The sequence below is a fragment of the Hippocampus bargibanti genome, linkage group LG19 (assembly GCF_051943395.1).
Source record: "Hippocampus bargibanti isolate YZ-2025 linkage group LG19, ASM5194339v1, whole genome shotgun sequence".
In the NCBI taxonomy this organism is placed as follows: Eukaryota; Metazoa; Chordata; class Actinopteri; order Syngnathiformes; family Syngnathidae; genus Hippocampus; species Hippocampus bargibanti.
This window is the reverse complement of record NC_142752.1, coordinates 12,271,257-12,293,844: the sequence shown is the minus strand read 5'-3', so window position 1 is coordinate 12,293,844 and position 22,588 is coordinate 12,271,257. Positions and strand designations below refer to the sequence as shown.

General features: G+C 39.2%; 1 protein-coding gene across 2 annotated transcripts; it reads right to left on the bottom strand.

Moving 5' to 3' along the window:
• Positions 1 to 8,102: 8,102 nt before the first annotated feature.
• On the bottom strand, positions 8,103 to 20,789 carry stxbp6l (syntaxin binding protein 6 (amisyn), like). Of its 2 annotated transcripts, XM_089022493.1 has the most exons (7): positions 20,640 to 20,789; positions 19,747 to 19,920; positions 18,756 to 18,886; positions 18,362 to 18,656; positions 14,592 to 14,690; positions 11,418 to 11,530; positions 8,103 to 9,863 (listed from the first exon to the last, which is right to left on the bottom strand). In XM_089022493.1, the coding sequence occupies exons 2-7, from the start codon at positions 19,898 to 19,900 to the stop codon at positions 9,840 to 9,842; spliced, it is 816 nt and encodes a 271-aa protein (XP_088878619.1). In that variant the 5' UTR covers positions 19,901 to 19,920; positions 20,640 to 20,789; the 3' UTR covers positions 8,103 to 9,839. The 2 variants fall into 2 exon arrangements, with proteins under 2 accessions (XP_088878619.1, XP_088878620.1); XM_089022494.1 differs by lacking the exon at positions 14,592 to 14,690.
• Positions 20,790 to 22,588: the final 1,799 nt, after the last annotated feature.

Below are 22,588 nucleotides of genomic sequence, written 5' to 3'. Positions count from 1 at the left end.
AAGATATATTTTGTATAGTTTTAAGGCTCAGTTAGTCGAAAATTATGTTTTATGGAGACCTGGAAACGGATTATTCTCCTTTTTAATGGTTTCCTATGGGAAATGTCTCCATTGTGGGACCAATAAAGGTTTTCTGATTTTGATTCTGAAATTCATGTTTGGAAGACACACTTTTCGCCGTACACACTTTTTGGGAACCAATTCGTTTGTATGGTTCGTATGCTGAAGTATCACTGTATTCAGACTTCTAAAATGCAATTAACCATATTTTATCTATTTCTGAAATTGAGAGCAAACCATTCTTCATTTTGACAGGTTGTGACATCAGAAACTGGTAATGGGTGTCAATAAGTCTCCAATGACACCTAAAAATATAACCGTGGGCTGAATACTTGTGATACATTGTGACAAAGTTGCTGTAGCGGCAACTGTAGTGGCCTCACACAGCAATCTGATAAAAAAATATTCATACCCTACAGAAAGCACTGACTTAAAGGACAACCGACACCTTCAGACAAGATGCGTCCATAATTTGTAAAATCACTTCAAATGACTTCTACTGAGCACATTTTACAAAGATTCCACCGCATATAGCTATATTTCACGTTTTAAGACTCGCGCTGAATATTCAGGAAGTCTTGTTTTCGAGTTGATGACGATGCCCTCAGTGACGTCACAGAGGGAACTCCCGTGACTGAGAAAGCGACACACAATGCATTTTGGGTACTTTTTCTCACCTTAAAACACCGTGTTGCTCGTGAAATTAAAAGGAACACTGCATAAATAACGCGATGGTGAATCGTTGTGTGTTGCAGCCAATTGTGGTAACACGAAGTTTACACATATTCCAAGCAGACAAATTAGCCCATTTCCATTTCCAATGGAGCTTGTGCGCCATCGTGTGCACAAGCTCAAGCGCTACATTGGAATCCAGATGGCTCAAATTGATACGGAAGGACTTCTTTAATCAATTGCAAACATTTATGCTCTCCTCTTCAGAACTATTTGAATCATATTCATAACTGGATGAGTAACAAGAAAGCATCTTCTCCGAATCTGAACTCTCTTAAGCCATTGTTTTGATTCTGGAGCAAGGCAGTTTGTGAAGGAGTATCCTGACGTGACGTCACGCACAAGGGGGTCGGACTTTCTGAATATGCCCTGTTCCGAGCTCATTTTGTGGCAGTTTTGGGACTCTATAAATCATTTTTATTGGTGTTTTGCATTTGACTAAAAATATCAGCCTGTGTGTTTTGGGTATTTTCGATGCTATAAAACATTTTTCTGATGTCAGTTTGGAAACAAAAATGGTGTTGGTTTTCCTTTAAAGTGACATGATAAAATTTGAATTTACCTGGCATTTTTTGGCCACTTGCTCTTGTCTTCATCATCGCGTCATATAATGCCTGTTGCTTTGACAAATTTTCCTCGGCTTCTTTTCGCAAGATTTGCCATAATGTAACAAAAAGCAACAGTGTTTATTGATTACAACTTTTACTTTCTAAATGCATTTTTCAAGGAAAATAGAAAAATATTTCCATATAATTCAGCATGTACGCAATAGCTCTCCCTCCTGTGTCTTATTATTTTATTTTAACAACTTCTTTCCTTCATCAGTGAGGAAACAGGTGGAAACAAAAGTACCTAAAAATCATTTGAGTGTTTTATTGAACAGAGTCATTAACTTAAAGGACAACCGACACCATTTTTTTGTTTCCTAACTGACATCAGTAAAATATTTTATAGCATGTAAAATACCCAAAACACGCAGGCTGATATGTTTAGTCAAATGAAAAACACCAATAAAAAATGAGTTAAAGTGTCCCAAAACTACTTCAAAATGACCTTGGGGTGGCGAGTCTCAGAAGGTCCCGCCCCCTTGTTCGTGACGTCACACCAAGACGCCTTGCCTTGCTCGCGAATCAAAACAATGGCTTCAGATTCTGAGAAGATGCTTTCTTGTTATGAATATGATTCAAATATTTCTGAAGAGGAAAGCATAAATGTTTGCAATCGATGAAAGAAGTCCTTCTGGATCATTTTGAGGCATCTGGACTCCAATGTAGCATCCAGGAAAATGCACAAGATGGCGCCCAAGCGCCGTTGGAAATGGGCTGATTTTTTTGCTGGCAATTTGTGTCAACTAGTATCAATTAGTAGTCTTGGTGCAACACACAACGATTCACCATTGTGTTATTGATGTGTTTTCCTTCTAATTTCGCCATCAACACGGATCAACATGAAGTTTTCAGACTAAACAAAGTACCCAAAATGCATTGTGTGTTGCTTTCTCCGTCAGGGGCGTTCCAGACGTGACGTCACGTCAGGCATCGTCATCAACTCGAAAACAAGACTTCCTGAATATTCAGCACAAGTCTTAAAACGTAAAATATAGCTATATGTGGTGGAATCTTTGTAAAATACTGTTGGGGTAATTCGCCATACAAACATCTCTAAACATCGCTCTGTAATCTTTGTTTACATTTTGAACTTCCTGATACGTCATATCCTGCCTTCCCTTACATGATGTCGCATTTACATTATGTCACATCCTTTCGCGTCACACACTGCGCGCCGTATAAAATGCTCTCTCTTCTAGTTCGTTTCTCTCTATCGCTATGCTCTCTCCCTAAGCCGACACAGCGATGCCTCCGCTCTCTCCAAGATTAAACCAACTTTCTGTTCTACACCTGGCTCCCTGATGATTTAACCATCCTCTTCCATCAACACCCGTCGAAGCAATGAACCAAGGGCGAACGATCAAAATGATCCAACAAATACGCTCAGTAGAAATCATTTGAAGTGATTTTACAAATTAGGGACACAACTTGTCCGGACGCGTCAGTTGTCCTTTAAATAGGCGGCCCCACGAGTTCAATTGTCAGGACCTCTGAACAGCTTGCAAGTAAGTCATTTGTTGTGCAGTAGATTGCATGGCTTGCCAGGTAATGAAGGAGAGCGTAACCTCCAGCCCAATGGCCTTGTTTGAGTTGCTCATTTCTCAAGCCCGTATTTCTGAAACCTTGTCCTGCCCATGAACTATCTCGATTCAAACATCATCATACCTTCCTTCTTTCAGAACAAACACAAAAACACACATGCGCAAACACCCTTGCACATGCCTAATAACATTGCAGCTTCGAAGATTGTCAAAGAAAGAATTCTGTACATTATAATAAACACTTGGAAACATAACTTCTAATGTATTCTTTGCAAAGTGCAATATAGTGATACCTTGGCTTACGAACTTAATTGGTTCTCAGACAGAGTGAGTAAGGCCAAAAGTGTGTATCCCAAAAATTAATTTCCCATAGGTAACCATTAAAATGAGAACAATCCGTTCCCAGGTCCCCATAAAACATAAGTTTATACTTTCTAATTTTCTAAGCCTTAAAACTACACAAAATATAGTTGCTTTTATGTATGATAAATGTGCTATGGTATTATATTTAAAGAAATAAACTGTACTATGTAATAAAGTTGTTTTATTTACCTTTGTGATGGCCGTTGATGGCTTGATGGAATGGAGTCATCAGCATTAAACACTTGATGAGGAACATAGCCTTCTTCTTTCACCATCTTGAGGAATGATCCTTTGGAGGTGCTTTCTCTGCGATAATTTTACCTAATTCCTCATCAATTGTGTTCTGTTTAGCTGGGTTGATAGCTTTTTGCATCAAGTGTACAGATGGCTTGTGCGGGTTATTCGTGGAGCCTGATTGATGGGATATTTTAACCTTGCAGTCTACACTCTGTCTTTGAACTATCAAAGTTGAAACTATTACTGTCGTCTGCCTGTCTCTTTAATGTTTAAACCACCTCCCCTCACTGCTGCGTTCTTGACCAATCACGTGCGGCTTTAAAACTGGGTCGGGGAATAGGGGACAAAAAAAGTCTGCTCCCCTTTTCTTGTTAGGGGAACGGACTCGTTCGCGAATGACACATCACTTATTGTGGCGCTCCGTGTTTATCCCGAAAAATAGTTTGTATGCCAAGGTTAAATTTTCATAAATTTAACATTCATAAAACAAAATGTTTGTAAGGCAAGGGGTTCGTAAACCGAGGTATCACTGTATCTGAAATTCGGTACTTAATTTTTCGATAGATGGGTTATATTTTAGTTACCATATTCAGTTTTATGAATGTGACAGCGCTTGTCCAATGTTTTCCACTCACTAAAATCATCACACATTGACAAGTGTATAATATTATATCCCATTGTGTTACCAGCTAAGAAAAAAAACTCTGCTGATTTTGTTTGTATTTTGCTACTCCTACTTTCTTTCACACTGACCTGCCATGATCTTGTTCCTGTATGTCTCCAGGAGATGGCAGCGGGGGGATTCCTTCTGGTGTTCACACATGCTGCCAATTTAATCATCAAGTTAAGTCATGTATTTCAGGAATTCCCAAGCACCAAGTCTTCTTCTTTTCCTTTCGGCTTTTCCCTTCAAGGGGTCGCCATGGCAAATCAGTGTCCTCCATCTTTAGAGGTTTGATCCTCGTGTTTGTTTTGGCCAAGCTTTTGCGTCAGATGCCCTTCCTGACACAACCCTCTGTATTTATCCGGGTTTGGGACCGGCACAATAAGACATATGTCCCTTTGTTGCTACAGAACAAGCAACTCGCTCAGTAAAAGGCTTCCAAACACAAAATGGTAATCGGCACAGCAACATTCAAAAAAGCAAAACTATAATCACCATTTGATGACAATGCTCTGATCATACAGTATCCGTCGGTTTATTGACCTTGTTGTTGCTGTAGCTTAAATGTTGTTTTCTAGACCTCTTGATCTCATCATTATCGTTTTTGCTCTCTATTTTTTTTCACAATGGCTAACATTCGAAGAAATGAAGGAAACCCTCAGTCAATTCAGGCAGGGAGGCAGGCAGGCAGGCAGGCAGGAAGGCAGAGGCAGGCACGTAGATAGAGGCAGGTAGGTAGGTAGATAGATAGATAGATAGATAGATAGATAGATAGATAGATAGATAGATAGATAGATAGATAGATAGATAGATAGATAGATAGATAGATAGATAGATAGATAGATAGATAGATAGATAGATAGATAGATAGATAGATAGAGCGCGAGCGAGAGAGCAAGAGAGCGAGAGAGAGATAGATCGAGAGAGAGATCGAGAGAGAGAGATAGATCGAGAGCGAGCGAGAGAGAATGAGAGAACGAGAGAACGCGAGAGCGAGAGTGCGAGAGAGAGAGACAGATAGATCGAGACGGACAGACAGACAGACAGACATCTATTATCCCATCCGCATTATCCTCACTATGATCGTGGGGGTGCTGGTGCCGATCCCATCTCTTTCCTGGCAATAGGCGGGAGGCACCCTGAACCAATTGCAAGGCACACAGAGAGAAACAAACATCCGTGTTCACACTCACACCTCGGGACAATTTGTTCATTTTGCCTGCCATGAATGTTTTTGGAATGTGGGAAGAAACCATAGCAGGAAAAAAAAAAACAAGCAAGCACGGGGAGAACATGCAAACTCCACACAGAGAGGCTGGATTAAAAAAAAAACATGTTAATTAAAATATTAACACATTCACTGCCATTCACAAATTTATTCGGGAATTGAAAGTATGATGTAAAGCACCATTCCCGAATTATTTGGTTGATTGGGTGCCGATAAAGCGCTGGCCAGACTTCTGGCAATGTATTCTCCCTTCCACAAGGGGGCAGTATTACCCTCTTTTTTCCATGTCCACACTTTTTTCCATCTTCAGTTGTTAAAGCGCTGAATAAACCAATATGTATGGATTGCATTGTATTTTGGACAGCCGTCCCCATTTCAAGCTCACATAACTCCAGACCCATATAATTTAGGAAATAACTTTTTTCTGATGAAAGAAAAGAGTCTCCGGTTTCTTACACTACATTAAATGTTTATGTAGTCCTAAAACTCAATATTCTGTGGATTCGAATTCGAAAGACAATGACAAAAACCTGGAGTGGAAACATTTTTGGCACATTGTCTGACAGTGAATGAGTTAATATGTGCAAATTGTCCTTACTGTCATATCCTTTCACTCACTGTACCTGTGACCTTAATCCTTCAGTGTCACACAGTACTCAGAGTAGACCCATATGTTTTGTTCCCTGATCCTAATCAGCTGATTTTCGGACATTTTTCCCACCTGGTGGTTTGTTCAGGCAAGAGTTGCATTATTTGAGTACACATCCTTTCATATGTCATCTTCATTGTATATTTATTGTATAAATGAGCAGTTAAGCTGCCTTTCCTGTTGACATAATCAGAGTCAAACGCATGAAAGGCTGCAGATGTTTACTGACAGATGCCATTGGCATGCAACCAGTAACTCACTGCAATGCAAATAAGCTTTGCTGTGGTTTCCACTGGATCTGCAAAGTCAGGTTGTTTAAATCTTAATGCCCATTTGTTGCAATATATAAACATATGAAGTTCCATGCATGTTCTTCCACAGGGGATAACCAAAGAGTGTGTTGTTGAGACAAAGTACAGTAAACAAAGAATTGTCTATAATTCCACTGTTATGATAACCCAAGAACAGCAGAATGAGCACAACTAAACTGTGATATTCCAAAAAGAAGCCCTTGCCATAATTTTGAATGAGCACTGTGTCTGGTTTCCATCAAGAAGCCCTTCAACAATTGCATTAATCTCATGTGAGAACATCCCTCCTCTGATGAAGGCCACCAAATCCAGAAAGGTTCACCACACATTTTAAATTATGTGACAACCAGACCAAGGAAATCGATGAACAGGTTTCTTCAGCCGTCATCTGTACTTCTTTGAAGGTGTCGGACGTTTTGCTCCTTATCTGAGAAGCTTTGTCAGCTAACAATTTTTTTGCTGGTAGCTCTGGCCCTATATATATATATATATATATATATATATATATATATATATATATATCAATATATATATATATATATATATATATATATATATATATATATATATATATATATATATATATATATATATATATATATATATATATATATATAAATAAAATATATTAATAAATTATCTATCTATCTATCTATCTATCTATCTATCTATCTATCTATCTATCTATCTATCTATCTATCTATCTATCTATCTATCTATCTATCTATCTATCTATCTATCTATCTATCTATATATTATGTAACGGAGTTGTGCACTTAGATTATTAAATTATGAAGGAAGTGACGCAACGGCGCACAGCGTGGCACCATGTCCCGCCCATAGTTTCCAGAACAATCTGGAGGACATTCATGGTGAGTCGCAATTTTCTGATGGTCTCGATTAATGCGCATTTTCATGACAATATCTTATTTTGTTTCCCCTTTTGTACTGTCTAGTGTTATTTAATTAGTTCCCTTATTCATTTCGAGTCCAGATTACTTTTTGTGTCATTATTTACTTCACGTTTTGTCGAGTGGAACTTTGAAGCACATGGGCTTCATAGTGCTTTTCTGTTGCGCAGTTAATCACAAGACGAAACCCATGCGACTTCACCCATCCCTTCTGCCATACTGTGTTGCAGGTAATAATTGCTTCATTTTGATTTTATTGTACAATATTTAGTTTCTTTTGTCGTGTTTCATTTGCCCGTGAATGTTCGTGGCGGGTTGAACTGTGCGCCCTGGGAAGTGCACCGCGTGTTCTGCCGAGTCTCCGCTTATGATGCGTTCAGGGACATCATGTAAATAACAGTGAACTTCTGTTGTATTCTCATTTTCTGTAAATAACCACTATACGATCACACGTTGTTCATTCTGTTTTGTTATCAACAATGTTTTGCATATTGAGATCAATCTGGAGGAGATTCAGGTTAATCACAAGACGAAACCCATGCGACTTCACCCATCCTTTCTGCCATACTGTGTTGCAGAAATAAAAGAAATAAAAAGACACATCCACGCGTCTCGTCTTCATTAATACGGCAGCATCGTGGAGATGAAGACAGTCACTGTTGTGACACCCGTCACATATATATACCTTTCAAAGAAGTACAGATGACGGCTGAGGAAACCTTTTCATCGATGAACCACTCCTGTACGACTGAGAGCTTACACAGACATACCAAGGAAAGGAACATTGATGAGCAACAATTCATTTTATTTGCATTTTGGATACAATCGAGTATGAATGGTTCAAAGACCAGAATAGAACCAGTGCTGAACAAGTCAAGTACCGGTAACATATTATTTATTCTTTGAATAATGTGGGTGTACTTCAGTGAAACTCCAATGTACGAAACAAAACAATAACCATAAAATCGACGTGATACACGATAGGTTATAAATATGTAATAGCAGTATGTTCAAAAGTAATGCATACAGTTCTTCAACACATTCAACTTAAAAAACTTTGAACACTGATTTTTGACTCTTGCTAATCTTCCAATTGGACCGTTACTACAAGGTTATACCACAACGTACCCGAACAATCTTTCTTCGATTCTCATGAAACGACACAGATGATATGACACATGGAAACAAAGACTAAGCCAAAATGACAGATGGCTTTGTGTTCAAAGAACACAGATAAAGACAATGGAGACACAATATCATTTGACAGCAGCACATGACCATGAGTTGAGATAGCAACATGCAGACATTTGCGCTAGGTGCTTTCAATGCAAACACAACTGATTAAAACAAGGTTCGTCTGATGGCTGACAATAGATTTAACGTATATACAGTGATACCTTGGTTTACAAACTTAACTGGTCTCCAGAAAGTGTGTGTAAGGCGGAAACTGTGTATTCCAAACATTAATTTCCCATAGGAAACCATTAAAATGAGAATAATCCGTTCCCAGGTCCCCATAAAACAGTTTTCAACGAAATAAGCCTGACAACTACACACATTATACCTTATTTTATGTATAATAAATGTGCTATGGTATTGTAATTAAATAAATTAACTGTACTGTATGATAATGTCGTTTTATTTACCTTTGTGATGGTCGTTGATGGCTTGATGGAATGGATAGCTCTGGGTTGTACATCTTAGACGTTGATATTGCAACAGGAACAGATGCAGGCAGACACACTAGAAACTTCATTAATAGCTGGTTCCCCTGCTTGTATGTTCTCTTCAAATTGTACAGATGGCGCGTGCGGGTTATTTGTGGAGCCTGATTAATGTGATATTTTAACCTTGCAGTCTACACTCTTCCAATCAAGAAGTATCAATCAAGTTGAAACAAGTCCAAATTTCACTGTGTTGTCTATCCATTTTCTCACCATTTCACTTTGGTTTTTATGTATTTTTTTTCACTTTTGTTTTATTCGTTTCAAGCTTTGTCGTCTTGCTTTCGTGTGTATGTGTGTGGGTGTGTTTCTTTTTCTGTAACCCCTCCCCCCGCTCACTGCTGCGTGTGTCCGTTCCCTACTCTAGCACGGATCTTGACCAATTACGTGCGACTTTAACTGAAGACTGGGGGCGGGGAATAGAGGGGAAAAAAAGCCGGCTGTCATTTCAGGTGCTCCAAGAACCGGCTCGTTCACGAATGACACATCACTCATTGTGGCGCACTGTGTGTCCCGAAAAATAGTTTGTATGCCAAGATTATATTTTTAATATTCGAATTTAACTTTCGGAAGGCGAAAAGTTAGTTAGCTAAAGCATTCATAAGCCGAGGTATCAATGTACTGTGAAAAATATAGCTTTTGTGTTTTTAGAATAAACACATATTAAAAGATTTAATCTTGAACACACAAACCAAGTGGCACTGTACGGATCCTTAGTCTTTTTTAAATACAGTTTTAGGAAGCATTGAGGGACATGCCGTGATTTCATCCATTCTCTGTCTCTTTCATCACGTGGGAGCCCGTTCAGAAGCTATTTTGCATATTTCAGGGCCATCTGAAATGTAGATAGGGTAATCATGAAAATGACATATTAAGGATATTTAAATTATTACACTGTAAGCGTTGTTGAGTGAATTCTTGACAGTCAAGCATTAAGTTGTAAGCACTTTGGTATTAATTTTCAAGCCATCTGGGCTAGGTATCCATTTGAGACCGATCTGCTATTTCGTTTCTTTGCCCAAACATTCTTCTTCTTTTCCTTTCGGCTTTTCCCTTCAGGGGTCGCCACAGCGAATCAGTGTCTTCCATCTAACCCGTTTTTTTGCATCCTCTTCTCTCACACCAGCTACCTTCATGTCCTCTTTGACAATATCCATAAACCTCCTCTTTGGTCTTCCTCTTGGTCTCCTGCCTGGCAGTTCAAGGCTCAGCATCCTTCTCCCAATATAGTCACTCTCTCTCCCCTGCACATGTCCAAACCATCTTAGTCTGGCCTCTCCGACTTTCTCTCCAAAGCCTCTAATGTGAATGGTACCTCTGATATACTCATTCCTGATCCTATCCAACCTGGTCACTCCCAAAGAAAACCTCAACATCTTCATCTCTGCTACCTCCAGCTCTGATTCCTGTCTTTTCTTCAGTGGCACTGTCTCCAGTCCAAACATTATGGCTGGTCTCGCCACCGTTTTATACACCTTTGCTTTCATCCTAGCTGAAACCCTTCTATCACACATCACACCTGACATTTTTCTCCAGCCGTTCCACCCTGCCTGGACATGCTTCTTCGCCTCTTTTCCACACTCTGCATTGCTCTGGACAGTTGAACCCAAGTACTTAAAATCCTCCACCTTCTTTATCTCTTCTCCCTGTAGCATCACTCTTGTACCTGGATCCCTCTCATTCACACACATATATTCCGTCTTGCTGCGACTGATCTTTATTCCTCCCCTATCCAAGGCATGCCTCCACATCTGTAGTTCAGAATCAGAATCAGAAAACCTTCATTCGCGCCACAATGGGAAATTTGCAATAGTTATAGTTTATCCCCCCCAATAGTAATAATTAATCCCCCACCTGTCCCCTGTTCTCACTACAGATCTGCAAACATCATGGTCCAAGGAGATTCCTTCGTCTGTCAGCCTGTCCATCACCATAGCAAATAAGAAGGGGCTCCGAGCTGACACCTGGTGGAGTCCCACCTCCACCTTGAATTCCTCCGTCACACCGACAGCACACTTCACAACTGTCTTACAGTCACGAAACATGTCTTGCACCGCCCCGACATACTTTTCTGTCACTCCAGACTTCCTCATGCAATACCACAGCTCTTCTCTGGGCACCCTGTCATACGCTTTCTCCAGATCTATCTTTGCCCAAACATTCATTGGTTCCAAAATAAAAAGACACCCAAATCCATTTTATACATTGATTCTTCTTGTTCAGGTTGTAGATATCCACTGTAAAAATTATAGTATACTCTGATATCTTAACCGTTAACAGGCATTGTGTACCAGTATTCAAATATTTTGCTGCCATTGACATTTCATGCTCCTATCTTGATTTTCATTTCACCCTTGTTAATCATGGAATCAAATTATTGTTCAAATACCTTGTGAGCAATATCTGCAAGCTGCTGGGCTGTGTGCACCAGCCCAACTGTCTTGTCTTCGGCTGCAGACAGTTTGTGCCCACGTTCTCCCAGAGCCACTTTCATCTGATGGACTATGGTGAAAACAATGAAAATTAATATCAATGGAATAATGGAATGAAAGAAAAGCACTAATACTAATAATATTACAAATTTGCAGTTTGTGGTCATATTTCAATGTTTTGAGAGTCGCTGAAAATGTTGTGTCATGTAAAAACATTTATTGGTAAAAGTTTTTAATTCAAAATATTGCACTGAGTGCACATAGCCGTTTTAAAAGCATCGGTCCTTTTATTTTTACTATTACAGTAACACATATTAAACAATTTTGTGCTATGACATCTTTGTTTTTCGGAAGAAGTTTTACATCCTGTTAAGATGCATTTCTCATTTGGTGAAGATCGTGTAGTTTGCTTTTGATTAATTGTTGTGCTTCATGCTGGTGGTTGGCTGTCACCTGGTGGCGGAAAATGTAACTACAAGATTTGTTTCAGCCAGCAAGATGGATACGAATTTTAACGGAGGCGGGCAAATCATCATCATCATCATCATCATCATCATCATCATCATCATCATCATCATAATCATAATAATAATTTTTTTTATAAGCGCTTTTCAAAACACTCAAAGTCACAGTCACAGGATAAGTTTTTCTGTGGGTGAGCAGCGGCAGCCACACACGCCAGCGTTCACTAGACCCGAAATAGCTCAAATAGATAGAAAGCTAGACAGCTAGCTAATAGATAGCCAGCCAGATAGCTAGCTTGGTACATAGCTAATAGATATCTAGCTAGCTAATAGATAGACAGCCAGATAGCCAGCTCGCTAGCTAGATAGCGAATAGACAGAAAATAGATGGCAAATAGATAACTATCTAGGTAGCCAGCTAGGTAGCCAGCTCGATCGCTGCTGTGCGATGATTTGTTTTTTTCCTCCGGGGTTTAGAGGGGGCTTCAGAAAATAATGTCATTATTATTATTATTATTATTATTATTATTATTATTATTATTATTATTATTATTATTATTATCTCATCCATCCATTTTCCGTACCGCTTATTCCTCATTAGGGTCATGGGGGGTGCTGGAGCCAATCCCAGCTGTCTTCGGGCACGAGGCGGGGGACACCCTGAATTGGTTGCCAGCCAACGGGGCACACAAGGACAAACAACAGTCACTCTCACACTCACGCCTAGGGACAATTTGAAGTCTTCAATCTGCCTGCCATGCATGTTTTTGGAATGTGGGAGGAAACCGGAGTACCCGGAGAAAACCCATGCGGGCCTGGGGAGAACATGCAAACTCCACACAGGGAGGCCGGACCGGGACGTGAACCGGCAACCTCTGCACTGTGAAGCTATTATTTTTTTAAATTATTATTATCTCCTCCTCTGCTTGGAGCTGTCTTGTGTCGTTTTGCGCTTTGGGCCGTCTTTTCATGACCACAATGAACTTTTTGTTCAAGTCCATCTGAGTCCACGTTTTGAGAATCAGAATTTTTTGGGGACCTTCAAAATATTGAAAATTAATCAAACCAACTGTAACTCAAGTGTACATTTGTTCAAGATTGTGGGGTCATTGTTTGTTTCACCCTGTCAGGTTTGTTTCAACTTTTCATATTTATACTCATCATTTTGTTTGCTACTTTGGACCTTTCATTTCTGATGACTTTGTTGATTGAGCTTTTGTTACCGCTGACCTTATTTTAATACAGTGTGCCAAATACACCCTGCTTCTCCCTCCTGCCGGCTTTTTTGGGGTCCACCATCACCACCTTGCAAGTAAGTACAGTGATACCTTGGCTTACGAACTTAATTGGTTCCCAGTCAGAGTGTGTAAGGCGAAAATTGTGTATCCCAAAAATTAATTTCCCATAGGAAACCATTAAAATGAGAATAATCCGTTCCCAGGTCCCCATAAAACATCATTTTCTACTTTCTAATTTCTAAGCCTTAAAACTGCACAAAATATACCTTATTTTGTGAATAATAAATGTGCTATGGTATTATAATTAAAGAAATAAACGGTACTGTATAATAAAGTCGTTTTCTTTACCTTTGTGATGGTCGATGGCTTGATGGAATGGAGTGGCCGATTTCATCAGCATTAAACACTTGATGAGGAACATAACCTTCTTCTTTCACCATCTTGAGGAATGATCCCTTGTCGTTGCTTTCTCTGTGATAATTTTATCTTGTTTCTCATCAATTGTGTTCTGTTTAGCTGGGTTAATAGCTTTTTACATCAAGTGTATAAATGGCTTGTACGGGTTCTTTATGGAGCCTGATTGATTGGAATTTAAACCTTTCAGTCTACACTATGCCTTTGAACTATCAAAATTGAAACTCTCACTGTCGTCTGCCTGTCTCTTTAATGTTTAAACCCCCCCTTTCACTGCTGTGTTCTTGACCAATCACGTGGCTTTAACCGAAGACAGGGGGTGGGGAATAGAAGACAAAAACAGTCGGCTGCCATTTTGTTGTTAAAAGAAGGGGCTCGTTCGCAAACGACACATCACTCATTGAGGCAGCTCCTTGTACGAAAAAAAGTTTGGAAGCCAAGGTAAAGTTCGTATGCCAAGGTAAAATTTGTATAAATTTAACATTCGTAAACCGAAAATATTGTGAGCCAAGGGGTTCGTAAACCGAGGTTGCGTTGTTTAACACTTCAGCGGTGCAGTGGCAGAGCATAAGCCCTGGAATTCACTGGGAAAATTAGAGGTTTCACATTCAGTTACGACGAACAGTGAGCGTTTGAGGTCATGAATCACAAAGTACAAATGTGAGACTCTCTGCTGTATTGCTGCCTGGCACGTCTTCCAATAATTGCAGTGCCTTTATCAATGGGTTCAGTGGTCCGCTGTGCACCCTCCCATCCATCCCATCAACACCAGCTACTCTTTTGCATTGTATTGTTGCACTGAAACCAACAAAGTGACCATGGCACTCGTGACCTCCGACCCTCCCCCACACCCTTTTGTCATAGAATACAAAGATGCCTTTCATCTGGAGATGGGCACAGAATAAACAATGGATAACAGACACACAGAAAAAAATCCAAGGAGACAAATTCTGGATAACATGACAGAAACAGTTGACACAATCTTGTTCTTTGTTACAGTAAAAAAAACTCCTACATTTATGGTGCGGGCTCCTATGGTTTACAACCGTCTTCCTCTTCATATGATTAAAGAAGGCTTTGCAGCGGTAGACGAACAGATTCATTGAGGTGGAATCTGTCACAAAAATATAAATAAACATTAATTATGTATTAATCTGTAATGATCACATAATAAACTGAAGTCAAATAACCCTTTTACGTAAACTAAAGTGATTGAACGATGAGAAAGTTTCTTCAGCCGTCATCTGTACTTATTTGAAGGTGTTGGACGTTTCGCTTCTTGTCCAAGAGGCTTCGTCAGCGAACTAAAACCTTTTGCTGGTAGTGTTTGCCCTATATATATATATATATATATATATATATATATATATATATATATATATATATATATATATATATATATATATATATATATATATATATATATATATATATATCCCTGCTGTCCAGTAAAAGAAGCTATTTTCGTAAAACAGCAAAACCCTTCACTAAATCACCATGGTGGGGTGAGGTTCAATTTGGATCATTACTACAACCGACTTCATGGGCAAAATAGGCTTAGTTATGCTGATGAGGTGATACCAGGGCAAATGGGGCAATCAGGCCAGTCGTAGACCCCATAATCAGGCAGGACAAAAGAAGTAATCAGTGTAGCCTCAGGGAATAGTCCTCTGCTCCCCCCAACCTGAGAGCACCCAACCTGGCACCGCCACATCTGGACGGTAGGATATATATAGGGCCAAAACTACCAGCAATAAAAAAATAGTTTGCTGACAAAGCCTCTTGGATAAGAAGTGAAACGTCTGACACCTTCAAAGAAGTACAGATGACGGCTGAAGAAACCTTTTCATCGATTGACCACTCCTGTACAACTGAGAGCTTACACAGACCTAAAGTGATTGGAGACAGCAATGACAAAGATATTAACTGCCACCTTTGATAATGCTATCATTGCTTTGCTAGCAGTTAAATATTTCTTCAGCGTAATTAAATGCTCACATTGTTTTTGGGGTTAAATTGTAATATTGTGGAAATTACAATTTATTTTTGCTTCTGTTCTCAGACAATTCAGAAGTCATCAATTTGACTTGAACGCCCCCCCCCCCCTCCCCACCGCACACAAAGATGGCCGGTGGCATGAGAAAAGGCGCTGTGCTAACCATAACTGATATTTTAACTCTTCTCAATGAATTCTCAGGATCTGAACGCAAGCTAGCTTAAAACTTTCAATAGTAGAAATGTGCCTTCAATCAGGGAATAGGAACTGTGTGGTTACATTTTTAACATTTCTGCAACATAAGAAATTGTAAATGTGTTAGCAAGAATACTTTTCTCATTTGTAATAAAACAAATGTTTCTTTTCATTGACTGTAAACCAATTAAACTGGAAAAGCAAAAGTAATCTAATAAATCTGCGAGAATCTAATTTTAAATGAATATTTACTTTTCATTATAAGTGTGAAGTAATTTGTTAATACAATGATACCTTGGCTTATGAACTTAATTGGTTCCCAGAAATTTCATGTAAGGTGAAAAGTGTGTATTTCAAACATTAGTTTCCCATAGGAAACCATTAAAACAAGAATAATCTGTTCCCAGGTCCCCATAAAACATAATTTTCAACTAAATAAGCCTTAAAACTACACACAATATTTATTATTTTATGTATAATAAATGTGCTATGGTATTGTAATTAAGGAAATAAACTATACTGTTTAATAAAGTCGTTTTATTTACCTTTGTGATGGCCGTTGATGGCGTGATGAATGGAGTGGCCGGTTTAATCAGCATTAAACACTTGATGAGGAACGTAGCCTTCTTCTTTCACCATCTTGAGGAATGATCCCTTGTAGGTGGAATGGATGGCTTTTTGCATAAAGTGTGTCAAGGAGCTCTGTGTTGTACATCTTAGAACTTGTGAAATTGCAACAGCAACAGATGCAGGCAGGCACAATAGAAACTTAATAGCTGGTTCCCTTACTTGTATGTTCTCTTCAAATTGTACAGATGATTTGTGCGGGTTATTTGTGGAGCCGGATTGATGGGATATTTTAACTTTGCAGTCTACACTCTGCCTTTGAACTATCAATAAAGTTGCAATAAGTCCAAATTTCAATGTGTTTTTATCCATTTTCTCACCATTTCACTTTTGTTTTTTGTTTTTTTCCACATTTGTCTCGAGCTCTGTCGTCTCCCTTTTGTGTGTGTGTGTGTTTCTTCTTCATTTTGACCTGTGTTACGAGAGAGGTTCTTGCTAGCATTTTGAGTTCCTCCCGTGACCCTGTTCATTTATTGTGAACACTCAGCGGTCACAACAATGGACAGCCAATGATGTTATTGTTTTACAGCAGGGGTGTCAAAGTCAGATTTTGCCGCGGGCCACATTGTAGTTATGGTTTGCTCTTGAGGGCCGTTATGAATTTGGGGAACACATTAGAATGTTTAAATCCCTTCAAATATTACATATAGAGCACACAACAAATTAATGAATAACTCGTTTTCAAATCTGAAGTCAAGAATAATGACTTTTATTGTGGTTGACATCCAAAAATATGAAATTTTGGCTCAGATTTTAGCAATCATCATGGAATTTAACAAGTTTGATTTGCTTTCGCGGGCCGAAAAAAATGATGTGGCGGGCCGGATTGGGCCCGCGGGCCTTGACTTTGACACCCGTGTCTTACAGGGATCATGGAAGGCTTAAATTCATGAACATGTTCATATGTGGTGCAGTTATTATTTTACGACAGTTTGTTTGAGTCAGTCTACCTAACCGTATCGAACCACAATTTTCTGACTTAAGTGGCCCAAAACACAAAAAAGGACAGTGATAGCCTAAAAGGGATGCACTGCACAATACAGTGATACATCGGTTTACGAACCCCTCGGCTTACGAACTTTTCGGTTTATGAATGTCAAATTTATGAGAATTTTACCTTGGCATATGAACGATTTTTCGGGATACACACGGAGGTGCCAAAAGGAGTGATGTTTATTTCGCGAACTAGCCCGTTCTTCTAGCAAGACAATGGCAGCCGGCATGTTTTGGTCCTCTATTCCCCGCCCCCAGTCGTCGGTTAAAGCCACGTGATTGGTCAAGATCGCAACAGTGAGCGGAGGTGGTTTAAGCATTAAAGAGACAGGCAGACGACAGAGAGAGTGACTAAATGGATAGAACAGTGACATTTGGACTCGTTTCAACTTTGATAGTTCAAAGGCAGAGTGTAGACTCCAAGGTTAAAATTCCCAACAATCAGGCTCCACAAATAACCCGCACAAGCCATCTGTACACCGGATGCAAAAAGCTATCAACCCAGCTAAACAGAACACAATCGATGAGGAACAAGGTACAATTATCGCAAAGAAAGCACCTACAAGGGATCATTCCTCAAGATGGTGAAAGAAGAAGGCTACGTTCCTCATTAAGTGTTTAATGCTGATGAAACCGGGCACTCCATTCCATCAAGCCATCAACGGCCATCACAAAGGTAAATAAAATGACTTTATTATACATTACAGTTCATTTCTTTAATTATAATACCATAGCACATTTATTATACATAAAATGATGTATATTTTGTGTAGTTTTAAGGCTTAGAAAATTAGAAAGTATAAATGTTGTATGGGGACTTGGGAACGGATTATTCTCATTTTAATGGTTTCCTATGGGAAATTAATTTTTGGAATACACACTTTTCGCCTTACACACTCTGTCTGGGAATCAATTAAGTTTGTAAGCCAAGGTATCACTGTATTAAGGAAAGGGATAATTCTATTATAAAGTACCTCCTGTAAGTTTGGATGAGCAGTTGATGAACTCTGGCGGTCTGGGCGCAACATAGCTTTTCCGTCGTGCTTTTATTATTCCGGATGATGGCCCTGGTGAAGAATCCATCGGACCAGCACCCCCGTCCTGTTGGGAAACCCGCCGACCCGTCTTTACCAGACTTCCCGCCTTTCCCGCCCAGTAGGTCTGGCAGGCACGATATAGAATCTGGACCAGGATGCACTTTTCTGCCGCTGACGTGGCCACCCACTGATCCACTGCATTGACAAATACCAAGTCAAATTCTGGGCTGTCCTAGTGGAGAGTGGATAACATGTTAGCAAGTACTCTTGATGAGCTTCAAAAGCCATTTCTTGATTGACGCTTTCTATAAAATCAAAATGAGGTGATGACCTTGTTGGGGTTAATGCCATTGACCTGTCGTAGCTGCTCCACCGCCCACTGTGATGTCCTTGTGAAGGCCAAGGAACCCCTAAACTGCTTCACCTTTGAGATGATGAGCTGGTGCGGCCTTGTGTTGGTCACTACACAGAGCGCATAAACTAGTGTTAGTCACTGACTACTAAATTCCGATGGATTAATGTTGTGGAAAAGTGGAACTTTTCCACGACATTCTTTTCCACACTGACAGAAACGGACGGAAAACAAACACACACCCTTGTGCAAATTAATTGCACCGCCCTGTTATTCTGGGGTAAAATTGATTGTTTACATTTTTCGACAACTCAAATGATTCAAATGTACATTTTAATAATAAAGAGCATACTTCTTACTTTCCCTTGTTCTTTATCACTTCAGCGATGCGTTTTGGCATGGAATCGACCACATTTTGACAGTTGCTGATGATGGAAGGGTCCCTGTACCAGGTCTTAATTATCGCACAAATTAGGGCTTTTTTTTGTTGTGCAATCTTTCTCTTGCAGACGAATCTTGATTATTGACAAAAAAATCTCAATCAGGTTTAAATCCGGTGAATTTCCAGGCCAATCCATCACAATAATGTCCTTCTGTGCAAAGAAATCCGTGGTGTTGGATCCATCTCGTTGAAGAAGAACTGTTTTTTTAAGACAAAAACCCTTTCTTTTTATACCCGACAGGAAGGGGATTAGGACATGGTAATCCATTAATTATCCAATCAGAGGCCTGGCAAACAAGTAATTAGGGAATTTGGTTGGTCAAGTATATCCGACAGACTCCACCCATATCGTGGTAAACATTGTTCTGAACTTTTCACAAGCTTCAGAATGATTTAAACCAGCAACAGTCAAGATCACAGGGTGTGATCAAGGGTGTACAGTACTGTATTTTCATATCTAGCCACTAAATAGCTCAGACTTGTGTGTGAAGTCTTATACACATGAATTTCACAAAGTGATATTTGCACCTGAAACACAAATGAATGTTGCATAGTCTCCTTTAGATCCAGCGGAAAAGAAATATGTCCTTTTCTTTTTCCTCCTCTGTACCTCCACTGCCACCTGCATCCACTCCTTACAGGGAATGAAGACTTCTTTGTTGATTGTAGACTGAATATTCATTGTTGATGTTGGACGTAAACCTGTCATGATTTTGTGAGAATAAGCAAACAGTAAGTTTTAGTTGTTGTATTAAGATCATCCTGTCTACTTGATATCAAATTTAAAACAGATTCTTATCTTACAGACAGTGTATTGTCGGTGTTCAAAATACCTGACATGTTTAATAATAATAATAATAATAGATGCTCCATTTTCCCATTACTACCAAATAAAACCAGGGATACTCAACGTTCCTTTCTTTTCTTTTTTTCTTTTTGTTAAGCACTGGATTTGGCATGTGCACATTTCACTTTTTTATTTACCTGCTTTTATTTTGAAATGCTGACCTATTTTTATAGGTAAAATGAGAGAACATTTCCGAGTCATGCTTCCACTATTTGTTTGAATACTCAAGCGGAAATTGTAAAAATGTGTCCTATTATAAATAACGATATATTGGGACGGCATCTCACGGCTGGGATAGGCTCAAGCATGCCCGTGTGAGTATAAGCGGCAACACATAGCGATAAAAAAACAATGATTTGTTCCTTACTCAGTTAATAGTATTTTCTGCATCCAAAATTTCTCAAATGTCGCCTGGGTACGTAAACATCACCTGAATAGTTGGTCTTTATTATCCTTCGGGACATTGGTTCAAGCAAAGTGTGTCAATTTATTAGTTTTGATGCTTCTAATGGCACAAGAAAATTTCTAATTCTAATCACTAAAACAATTTGTAACATCAAGTTGTTTCGCTTACCCCCCTTGTTTCCTTCTCTCAAATATCAAAAGTGCACCAAGTTCTTCCTGTTAGTTGAAAGTGACGTTAGTTTCCTGTTACATTAACTACTAGGTAATTTAGCTGTCATGAATTTATACCGAGGCAGCACACCGAGTGGTGTGCCTTGCAGTGAAGGCACACACAAATCACAGTCTGTCCCATTAGACGAGGATGACATTGAAAGGCAGAAACAGACATTCTCTGTTTCAGACACAGAGCCATGAGTCTCTGCGCTTTATGGTGGCTTCAGATCTAAACGACACAGTATTTCGCTATTTTAATCACTGAATTATAAATCAAGAGAGAAAGAGTTACGGTATTTCGAAAAATAATAATAATAAAAAAATATTCTCTTCCACTCTTGGGAACGTTTAATCACATTAATCTGGAGCTGGATTATTTAATATTTTGCTCTTAAAATCTGATTTTGCCAAAGTGTGTCAAATATGTTTTTAAATGAAACTATTATTCCGTATGGAGGTGTTTTACATTCCCTGTGAAGAGCTAATTAGTGTCTTCCATTTAAAGGACAACCGGAGGACAAGCTGTGTCCGTAATTTGTAAAATGGCTTCAAATGAGTTCTACTGGGCGTGTTTTAATAAGATTCCACCGCATATACAGTAAAGTCTCGTTATATCGATATTCAAGGGAGTCCGAAAAAATATCGATATAACCGGGACTATCGATATATCCGACCCTGTTTGCATGTAATTTTCTCCGTGCGTGCATAGAAATAGTATCGATATAACCGGGACTATCGATATATCCGATATCGATATAACGAGACTTTACTGTAGCTATATTTTTAACATTCAGGAAGTCTTGTTTTTGAGTTGGTGACGAGTCCTCTCGTGACGTCAGAAAAGGACCGCCTCCTGACCGTAAAAAAGACGCATTGTAGCGTCTTTCCATCACGTCAATGTATTTTGCTGTATTGTTTTTTTTGAAACCCTTGTGTTACATCCAAAAGCCGCCAGCAGAGGGAGTCCAAGCTCCATGGAAGGAATGTATCAGCCGGTGGAAACAGGCTGATTCATTCCTCACAGCTCGGTGAGACATTCCTCCCCGCCCGTTTGCCTCAAAATAAATTCTTTAATCGATTGAAAATATGTATGCTTTCCTCTTCAGAACTACAGTAAAGTCTCGTTATATCGATATTCAAGGGAGTCCGAAAAAATATCTATATATCCGGGACTATCGATATATCCGATATCGATATAACGAGACTTCACTGTATTTGAATCATATTCATACCTGGATGTGTAACAAGAAAGCATATTATCCGAATCTGAAGCCATTGTTTTTATTCTCCAGCAATGCAAGACGTCTTGGCGTGATGTCACGAACTGGGGGCGGGACTTTCTGAAAATACCCAATTCGCAGCTCAAATTTTTGCAGATTTTGGACACTTTAAGTCATTTTTATTGGTGTTTTGTATTAGAATAAAATATCATACTGTGTGTTTTGGGTATTTTAGATGCTATAAAGCGTTTTTCTGATGTCAGTTAAAAAAACAAAAAAGTGACGTCGGTTGCCCTTTAAAGGACAACCGACACCTCAGGACAAGTTGTGTACATAATTTTTAAAATCACTTCAAATGATTTCTACTGAGCATATTTTACAAAGACTCCATGGCATATAGCTATATTTTACGTTTGAAGACTCGCGTTGAATATTCAGGAAGTCTTGTTTTCCAGTTGATGACGATTCCTGACGTGACGTCACGTCTGGAACGCCCCTGACCGAGAAAGCGACACATAATGCATTTTGGGTACTTTGTTTGGTCTGAAAACTTCGTGTTGATCCGTGTAAATGGCGAAATTATAAGGAAAACACATAAATAACGCGATGGTGAATCGTTGTGTGTTGCACCAAGACTACTTACTATTTGATACTAGTTGACACAAATTCCCAGCAGACAATCAGC

Bases quoted from the DNA above. Each gene is read 5' to 3' on its own strand.
- stxbp6l (XM_089022493.1), bottom strand. From the start codon at position 19,900: ATGAATATTCAGTCTACAATCAACAAAGAAGTCTTCATTCCCTGTAAG. The intron at 18,887-19,746 runs GTGCAAATATCA...CGCTCTGTGTAG, and splicing joins AACATTCATTTGTGTTTCAG to TGACCAACACAAGGCCGCAC. The intron at 14,691-18,361 runs GTACTTTATAAT...TTTTTGTGACAG, and splicing joins CTCATCCAAACTTACAGGAG to ATTCCACCTCAATGAATCTG.